This window comes from Alosa pseudoharengus, unplaced genomic scaffold, assembly GCF_046254945.1.
Source record: "Alosa pseudoharengus isolate Yale_2024_CS ecotype anadromous, Long Island Sound unplaced genomic scaffold, YU_APseudo_1.1 YU_APseudo_1.1_scf_10, whole genome shotgun sequence".
NCBI lineage: Eukaryota > Metazoa > Chordata > Actinopteri > Clupeiformes > Clupeidae > Alosa > Alosa pseudoharengus.
Window position 1 is genome coordinate 27,173,524 of NW_027468565.1, and position 10,000 is coordinate 27,183,523.

Consider the following 10,000-nt stretch of genomic DNA (forward strand, 5'->3'; position numbering starts at 1 on the left):
TGTGTGTGTGTGTGTGTGTGTGTGTGTGTGTGTGTGTGTGTGTGTGTATGTGTGTATCTAGGTGGTGGTGGGTGGCAGTGCCAGTGGCTGGGGCCCTCTGGAGGACGACTTCTCGTCCACTGACGGGCGCTCGTGGCTGCTGCACCCGGGCGGTACGCGCATGCCCGTGTGCGGCTCAGACGGCGAGGCCTTCGCCTTCATCGAGAAGTCCAACACGCGCTACGGCGTCACCACCGACATCAGCGTGGGCCAGGACGCTTTCATCCAGTTTGACTTCTCCGCCTCCTGCTCTGTCACCAACTCCTGCTACTGTGAGCCTCCACACACATACACAAACACACACACACACACACACACACACACTCACAACCACATTCATCAAAAGGGTTTTTAGATATAGAATAGGTTGCCTTAATGCAGGGGTCTCAAAATCCGGCCCGCGCCCGGCCCAATTCCAGCCCGCGGCCTAATGTCAAAATAATGATGTAATTCAGCCCTTGAGGGTATTTTTAAGTTGCGACAAACAACAACACTAATTAAAATAGACAATAGATCCCAAGTACGGTGACAAATCCCAATCTCCACCAGTTGCTACACATCCAGAGCTTCGATTCAAGCCCAAATTCGCTGTACAACGTTTTCAGGAAATACTTGTATTACACGCGAGAAACACGAAGACGTGCATTTGTTTGTAATGACGCGGAAGCGATGCAGGCCATAGTTTTGCACAAATTGAAGCAGAAATAGACCTACACTAAATGCTGAAAAAACTTTCACGTGTGATGAAGTCTTGGGTAGGCTATGTTATTCACCTAGATTCTGATTCTGAAGGAGAATATCTGCCTTTTGGAGATTATGATCTATTGTCTATTAACAGTGATAGTCATGCTGGTGCGTACAGACAGCAGGGGTAGTAAAAATAGGACTCTGAAGAACAAAGTCACCCACGATAGGAACCGATTTGACCAGGCTACTTTATTGTAGGCCTATAATAACGCTTTGTGGTTATACGCTAGTAATAGTTTACTATTGTTGGTTTACATCTTAGGCCTACTATTTTCCTGTTAATTTGGGTGGGTAATACGACAAAACCTGTAAACCTGCTCAAATATGTTCAACATCCAGTATTTACTGAAAAGTGCATAATTTGAGGTGCTTGCCATCCAGTGGCAAATTAGATACATTTACTTAAAAAATTAGATACTCAAAGATTCACAGTAGGACTTTCAAGCCTTACAAAGCCTTACAAAGACCACTTTCAAGCCTTTTCAAATTTTGATGTCAAAATCCAATGGTGTTGTTTTCTTAACCCTGGTGCCTAAAGTGGCAGGGGCAGCCGTGGGCAGCCGTAGGGGCAGCCGTGGCCCACTGGTTAGCACTCTGGACTTGTAACCGGAGGGGTTGCCGGTTCGAGCCCCGAACAGTGGGCTGCGGCTGAAGTGCCCTTGAGCAAGGCACCTAACCCCTCACTGCTCCCCGAGCGCCGCCGTTGAAGCAGGCAGCTCACTGCACCGGGATTAGTGTGTGCTTCACCTCACTGTGTGTTCACTGTGTGCTGTTTGTGTTTCACTAATTCACCGATTGGGTTAAATGCAGAGACCAAATTTCCCTCACGGGATCAAAAAAGTATATATACTTATATACTTAAAGTTTTCCATGCAGGTTTAAATAAGTTATGAGAAGAAAATATTTTTATTTGGAGTGAAACACACACATGCTTTTTGTTTTTTATAATTTGTATTAATATTTATTTTATCATTATTTTATTTATAAGCTAAGGTTGTTAGCGCAGGTGTCTGGCCCTGTCACTACAAGCGTCTTATGCTTGATCACCCTCAAGCACATTGGACTTTCTTAATTTAACTTATATAGTGTATTTAGTATTTAGTTTTGTTAATTTTACTTATCTGTTTTATCTTCTACTGTCTTTATTGTACAGTGGAGTTTAGTTATATGTTTATACTTATACTTATGTTTACCATTTCTGCTGTAAGTGCATGTTGTGTGTTATGTCTGTATGCTACTGAGACCCTTGAATTTCCCCTTGAGGATCAATAAAGTATCTATCTATCTATCTATCTATCTATTTATCTATCTATCTAAAAAGAGATAAAAAGATTTGCACTTTCTCTTCGCAGTTTTGTGTAGTATTTGAAAAAATAAACATTGCATTTTCAGAAATAGCCATTCTTTTTTGTATTATTCTTTAACACTGACGTGGCCCTCCAATCAGATAACGTTGGTCAAAGTGGCCCCCAGCTCATTTGAGTTTGAGACCCCTGCCTTAATCTCATGACTGTTGGTAGGTTACTTAGGTATTTGTAATCAATATTGATATATTTGTTTGTGTGTGTGTGTGTGTGTGTGTGTGTGTGTGTGTGTGTGTGTGTGTGTGTGTGTGTGTGTGTGTGTGTGTGTGTGTGTGTGTGTGTGTGTGTAGCTATTGAGCTGGAGTACTCCCTGGATCTGGGTCTGTCATGGCAGCCGCTGGTGAGGGACTGTCTGCCCACGAGTCCAGACTGCTCCTCCTACACCCTGCAGAGAGTGCTGGTCTCCGACACCTACAACAAGTGGGGCCGAGTGACCATCCCCATCCCCACTTACGCCAGGTACACACTGGCACACACACACACACACACACACACACACACACACACACACACACACACCCTGCAGAGAGTACTGGTGTCCGACACCTACAATAAGTGGGGCCGAGTGACCATCCCCATCCCCACTTACGCCAGGTACACACTGACACACACACACACACACACACACACACCCTGCAGAGAGTGCTGGTCTCCGACACCTACAATAAGTGGGGCCGAGTGACCATCCCCATCCCCACTTACGCCAGGTACACACTGACACACACACACACACACACACACACACACACACACACACACACACACACACACACACACACACACACACCCTGCAGAGAGTGGGGCGTCCATCACCATCCCCTCCTATGCCAAGTACAGCATTTGCCTGCACACACTCTCTCTCTCTCTCACACACACACACACACACACACACACACACACACATATAGAATAGAGGCATACACACACATAGAGAATAGAGGCATACACACCGATACACACACACACAACAAAAATAGAGAGGCATTAGCACAGATACACACTTGAGTGAAATATATTTTATATTGATTTTATAAGCTTTTGGATAACAACATTATGCAACAATATGGAAGGTATTGACCATGGCTGTGTCTCTGGCCTGTGTACTGTATGTGTGTGTGTGTGTGTGTGTGTGCAAACCTGCACACTGAACACCCCATACTGTAAGAGAAGCTGTTGTACTGTATGTGGCTGTTCTGTCGTCTCCAGGTCTCCAGCCACACGGTTCCGCTGGTTCCAGGAGGCCCCCTTCGACAAGCAGCAGACCTGGGCCCTGGACAACCTCTACATCGGAGACGGCTGCCCAGACTTGTGCTCTGGCCACGGACGCTGCAAGCAGAGCTCCTGTGTGTAAGTGACCACTAGTGTCATTTCTTTCATTTTAAGGGTGCTATGTGATGTTTTTTTAGTCTAAATCTTCCAAAAATGACCTCGTAATACTAATCAGAATGTGGAGAAACAACAGTTTTTATGTGACGTCAAAAATGCTTCGAAAATCAAGATAGCCACTGAAGTTAGCATGCAAACCAACTATTGCTGAGTTAGCTCTCTTGTAGTACCAGGTTGTGCAGTACCTCATACCACCACCATTGCCTTATGAGATGGCCAGGTGAATTCCAGAGCTTAGGGGCAATGTGACAGATTGCTCTTTTCCCCATGGTGTCGGGGTTCATTTTTGGCGCGTCTGACCTGGGTCATCTCCCGTTCCGTGCATCCGTGCAGGTGTGACCCAGAGTGGGGCGGTGAGTACTGCGACGAGCCCCAGGTGCAGCTGCCCACCCAGCTGAAGGACAGCTTCAGCCGCGCCCCCGCTCTCACCCACTGGCACCTGCTGACCGGTGGCAAGCTGAGCAGCGTGTGTGGAGCCGTCGCGTCAGGAGGCGCGCTGCACTTCAGCGGGGTAGGAGACACACACACACACACACACACACACACACACACACACACACACACACACACGCCTTGCTCTACCTCAGTCCTTTGCAGTCCGTCCGGAGGTGTGTTCTGTGTGAGTTGTGTGAGTTGTGGAGGTGTGTGAGTTTGTTTGCCTCAGTAGCATGTTTTGGTCGTCTCTGCACACATAATATGGCATTTGTAAACTTCAGTTTTGCTCTGGCTGTGATCTCTCTGGTAATCATTATTTCTTGTCCTTTATGATCCGTGTGTGTGTGTGTGTGTGTCTGTGTGTGTGTGTGTGTGTGTGTGTGCACATTCACGCGCACAGAGCTGCACACGCCAGCTGGTCACTGTGGACCTGAACCTGACCAACGCTGAGTTCATCCAGTTCTACTTCATGTACGGCTGCATGATCCCACCTAGCAACCGTAACCAGGGCGTGCTGCTGGAGTTCAGCCTGAACGGGGGCATCAGTTGGAGTCTGCTCATGGAGATCTTCTATGACCAGTACAGCAAACCCGGGTAAAGACCAGTCTGGTCACTGCAAAGGCCAGAACCCTTGGGACTCTCAGTTTTGAACATTCTGTTAAAAGGTTCCTTTCCGCAACAATTTAATGTTCTAAAATTCCATGAATCTAGATCCAGATATTCTTTAGAATGTTAATTTTCCAACATTCTCATCACACCGGTGTGACAGTAGGCCTACCTGCTGAAGGGTTAACATCCCATCGGTGTCTATTCCTCTTTTTTCTGGGGTTAATTTATCAGTAAGAAGTAGAATGTCCTCTCCACATTATTCAGCACTTTTAGAGTGTTTATCACTAGTTCTAAAACGGATAGTTCCGCTCCTTGATTGGCTGAATCGCATTTGATGCTGTTGTAAAACCCAGCACAACCCTGCACATTGACTGCATTTCGTTCCATATTACTGCGCCACCACGAATTGATACAAAAGTTAGAGTTGCTGCGTCTCGACGTTGCTTGGCAACCATTCTGATAGAAGAAACATATTTCTTGGCAGAATGATTATCTATGAATAAATAATTAAATTTCTAGTTGCTGTGCCTGTTTTATGAAATCTTGCCAGATATATGTAGTAGGGCAATTCCACGGAAAATTGACTTTTTGTCACATCCATAACGCCAGTGAAATGCCTTGGCATTTGTATGATGTGAATGGTAACATTAATTTTTTGTGCATTTTTTCTCATGTACATTCTTCAGCCAAAAATAGCAAATGCTCAAATTTCATGTAATCATTCACATCATAAAGGAAAGTAGGAGAGAGGCCGCACTATGCATATATAGTCTTTTATTTGCACATACGCGTTTCGGCGTGTGCCTTCTTCAGTGAAGAACACTTCTACACTAAAGAAGGCACATGCCGAAACGCGTATGTGCAAATAAAAGAGTATGTATGCATAGTAGGCTTCTCTCCTACTTTCCTTAATGTATAACTATCCAGGCCAGCACTCTTAAAGTTTAAAAGTAGACAAATTGAGTGAAGCCTGCTCCTATCCTCACTGATCATTCACATCATACCATACCATCACATTTTATTGGCATTATGGATGTTACAAAAAACGTAATTTTCCATGGAATTGCCCAGTAACCATTCTAGAAAAGCAATAAGCCACTTGAGTCCGTAGGTTCCAGTGATTTTAGAAAAGCAGTCGTGCCTAACAACTCCCCTTAGCTGTTCTAAAACCACTGGAACCTATGGCCTCTCAATGCTTATTGCTTAAATGACAAGAAGCAAAGGGAATTTACTTGAATTGTCATGCTTAAGGCCGGAATCTCCTACCTAGCCATGCATGGTCACTTCACTGAGATCAGTTAGAGAAACATTCACAGTATGGAGTCTTAGGATGTGGTTGTGCTGTTTAGCTGCTAACGGCCTGTGTGTGTGCTCTCCTCTGGCAGCTTTGTGAATGTGCTGCTGCCCCCTGCTGCCCGGCAGGAGGGAGTGCGCGTGCGCTGGTGGCAGCCACAGCATGATGGTGCTGACCACGGGGACTGGGCGCTGGACAACGTGCTCGTCTCCGGCTCGGACTCACGCGCCCACATTTCTGACACCTTCGGCGGCGTGGCCCTGCCCAACCACGAGAGGGCGCCAGCCGACGGTACGCCGTCCAGCCGCAGTCCCACTGAAGAGATCGAGGCCAGCACAGGTAACCTCACACCTTATCTGGCCAGCACAGGTAACCCCACACCTTATCTGGCCAGCACAGGTAACCATACACCTTATCTGGCCAGCACAGGTAACCCCACACCTTATCTGGCCAGCACAGCTAACCACACACCTTATTTGGCCAGCACATGTAACCACACACCTTATCTGGCCAGCAAAGGTAACCCCACACCTTATCTGGCCAGCACATGTAACCACACACCTTATCTGGCCAGCACAGGTAACCATACACCTTATCTGGCCAGCACAGGTAACCACACACCTTATCTGGCCAGCACAGGTAACCATACACCTTATCTGGCCAGCACATGTAACCACACACCTTATCGGACTCCCTCTTTATCATACGGACATCAGATCTGTTAGGAAGATAAGCAGTAATTTATATCATTCATGTGTTAGTGTATCTATAGGAATATACTGAGAAGTGCTAAGGTGGCAATGCTTGCCATTTAAAGAAATGATAAGCCTGAAGTGGTAAGACGATATGGTGCCTGCTTTACTCAACCACTCTTAAAATCACCTGAAGGCTTCTGTTTATTAAAGTACAAATGATATGTTTATAGAAAACTGTTGGGCAGGGTTTGTAGAATGTCTTTAGTCTGGCACATGACACAGCTTCTCTCTCTTACTCTGTCTCTCCCTCTCTGTCCCTCCCTATCTCTCTCTTTCTCTCCTCCCTCCCGTCTCTCTCTTCCTCTCTTTCCCTCTTTCTCTCTCCCAGTGGCTGACCACTGGCTTTTCTCAGAAGACTGTGCGGTGGAGCGCTTCTGCAACTCCCCGGACGGCGTGATGGCGTGTGGCAATGTGGACGGCCGAGAGGTGTACGCCATCACTCATGACATCATCCCTGACAAGGGCTGGGTCATGCAGTTCAAGGTTAGCGTTGAAAGTGTTGAAAGTCCAAAATCCTTCTCGATCGCTGTTCCTTCAAGTCTTTTCTAATAATATGTGTGTGTGTGTGTGTGTGTGTGTGTGTGTGTGTGTGTGTGTGTGTGTGTGTGTGTGTGCAGATTGCTGTAGGCTGCTCACTGCCTGAGAGACACGCCGAGAGGCAGGTCCACGTCCAGTACTCGGTGGACTTTGGCGTGACCTGGAAGTACCTGGTGCCCCAGTGCCTGCCGGCTGACCCCAGGTGCGGTGGCCAGGTCTCCCAGCCCTCCGTCTTCTTCCCTGCCGAGGGCTGGAAACGGGCCGTGTTCCCCCTGCCCGACAACCTAGCCGACACGTGAGTGACCCCTCACCCCAACATCCCACACTCACACATACATACCTGCATACACACACACACACACACACACACACACACACACACACACACACACACACACACACACACACACACAAACAGGATGGCTCTTATGACAGGAACAGAGTTGACGTCAGTGTCACTGTCAAAGCACTACTTAAGACCCAAGTGTGTTGTCATCTGAATCTGTGCTGCAAGCTCCAAGTGATTCACTTGGGATATGTTTAGCACAGAGGCGTATGATCAAGCAAAAACCTGGAACAAACAGCCCACAGTACACAGTAATGATGGTGTGTGTGTGTGTGTGTGTGTGTGTGTGTGTGTGTGTGTGTGTGTGTGTGTGTGTGTGTGTGTGTGTGTGTGAGTGCGCGCGCACATGTACAGGGCGGTGCGTTTCCGCTTCTTCCAACAGCACTCTGACATGCAGTGGGCGGTGGAGAACTTCTACATCGGGCCGGCGTGCGAACGCCACTGTGGGGGTCATGGCGACTGCCTGGACCAGCGCTGCCTGTGTGACCCCGGCTTCTCTGGACCCAACTGCTACGCCAGCTCACCCCTCAAGGTACCAGCGTTCACCATGCACAGTGGCCAGCCATCATAGGTCTCCCTCAGTCATCTGCAGCCTTCTGTCTTCTCTTCTCTTCTCTTCTCTTCTCTTCTCTTCTCTTCTTTCCTCTTCTCTTCTCTTCTCTTCTCTTCTCTTCTCTTCTCTTCTCCTCTCCTCTTCTTTCCTCTTCTCTTCTCTTCTCTTTTCTTCTCTTCTCTTCTCTTCTCTTCTCTTCTCCTCTCCTCTTCTTTCCTCTTCTCTTCTCTTCTCTTCTCTTCTGTTCTCTTCTCTTCTCTTCTCCTCTTCTTTCCTCTTCTCTTCTCTTCTCTTCTCCTCTCCTCTTCTTTCCTCTTCTGTTCTCTTCTCTTCTCTTCTCTTCTCCTCTCCTCTTCTTTCCTCTTCTCTTCTCTTCTCTTCTCTTCTCCTCTTCTTTCCTCTTCTCTTCTCTTCTCTTCTCTTCTGTTCTGTTCTCTTCTCTTCTCTTCTCTTCTCTTCTCTTCTCTTCTCTTCTCTTCTCTTCTCTTCTCTTCTCCTCTCCTCTTCTTTCCTCATCTCTTCACTTCTCCTCTCTTATCTTCTCCTCTCTTCTCTTTTCCTCTGTTCTCCTTCTGTATCTTGTATCTTCTGTTTTCTTCTCCTCTTCTCTTCTCTTCTCTCTTTTCCTCTGGTCTTTCCTCTTCTCTTCTCCTCTCTCTTCTCTTCTCCTCTCCTCTCCTCCCCTCCTCTCTCTCCTGCAGGCCTCTCTAAAGGAGCGCTTTGACTGGGAGGGCACCCACGGGCCTCAGTGGCAGGTGCTGGAGGGCGGGCACCCCTGCACCGACTGCGGGGTGCTGGTGGAGGGCACCGCGCTCTACTTCGGCGGAGCCGACGCCAGGCAGGCCGTAACGGCCGACCTGGATCTCCGTGGATCCAAGTCAGTCACCTATCTCTCTCTCAATACACTTTCAGACTCATTTAGTGTTTCATTTTCCATACGATGCTGTTGTTCTGAAGGCCACCAGGGGGCACTGGTTTATAGATGCTATACATGATAGTCTTTTGAGTCGTGTTGTTTACCAGTTTGTGTTGTCTGCCGCCATGTGGTTGAGCATGATGAGTCATGTTGGTGTTTGGCAGGTTTGTGGAGTACTGGGCCAGGATTGGCAGTGAGGACAACATGACCATGTGTCACCGGCCCACCTGCCGCAGGGAAGGGGTGCTGCTGGACTACTCCACCGACGGAGGTGGGGTCCTCTCAGTCCAGCCTCTTCACAGAGCTCCAACACCTGAGCTTTAAGAGATCTGACAAAACAAAATCTCTGATTATCTTTGATTGATTGCGTTTCATTTTTTTTTCCCTCTACCTGTCTGTGTTTGGCCAGGCGTGTCCTGGACCCTGCTGCATGAGATGGACTATCTGAAGTACGTGACGGTGCGGCGCGACTACATCGTTCTCCCAGAGGGGGCGCTGACCAACGCCACACGCCTGCGCTGGTGGCAGCCCTTCACCGTGTCCTCAGGACTGGCCACGCCCAGTCTGGAGCGAGCCCAGTGGGCCCTGGACAACATCCTGGTGGGGGGTTCGGACATCAACCCCAGCATCCTGCTGGACACGTTTGATGATGGTAATAATGTTCACTCATGGGACACTTGAATGATTGGGTGTGGATGTTCTAGAAAAAAAAGATGTTATTTTTGTCTCCTATGATGGAAAAGTGCTCCTCAACTATATGTCCATATCTCTCTCTCTCTCTCCATCTGTCCATCTATCTGTCTCTCTCCATCTCTCTCTCTCTCTCTCTATCCCCCTCTCTCTCCATCTCTCTCTCTCTCTCTCCATCTGTCCCTCTCTCTCTCTCTCTCTCTCCTCCACGTAGAGGGAGTTTCTCATGAGGAGAGTTGGAGTTTCTACCCCAATGCAGTGCGCACGGCCGGTTTCTGTGGCAACCCCTCCTTCCATCTGTACTGGCCCAACAAAAACCAGGATGGAAC

The 10,000-nt window shown here is 48.0% G+C and overlaps 1 protein-coding gene across 1 annotated transcript in view; it reads left to right on the top strand.

Moving 5' to 3' along the window:
* Positions 1-10,000, top strand: part of reln (reelin) — a 140,037-nt gene that overhangs the window by 119,461 nt on the left and 10,576 nt on the right. The window contains exons 45-57 of the mRNA XM_076269304.1: positions 62-311; positions 2,441-2,609; positions 3,357-3,497; positions 3,870-4,047; positions 4,372-4,565; positions 5,966-6,213; positions 6,958-7,112; positions 7,247-7,461; positions 7,867-8,044; positions 8,767-8,942; positions 9,146-9,252; positions 9,391-9,633; positions 9,886-10,000. The exon at positions 9,886-10,000 is cut by the window's right edge and continues 61 nt beyond it. Of these exons, the coding sequence (XP_076125419.1) occupies positions 62-311; positions 2,441-2,609; positions 3,357-3,497; positions 3,870-4,047; positions 4,372-4,565; positions 5,966-6,213; positions 6,958-7,112; positions 7,247-7,461; positions 7,867-8,044; positions 8,767-8,942; positions 9,146-9,252; positions 9,391-9,633; positions 9,886-10,000 (2,369 nt within the window). The remainder of the gene's footprint in view (positions 1-61; positions 312-2,440; positions 2,610-3,356; positions 3,498-3,869; positions 4,048-4,371; positions 4,566-5,965; positions 6,214-6,957; positions 7,113-7,246; positions 7,462-7,866; positions 8,045-8,766; positions 8,943-9,145; positions 9,253-9,390; positions 9,634-9,885) is intronic.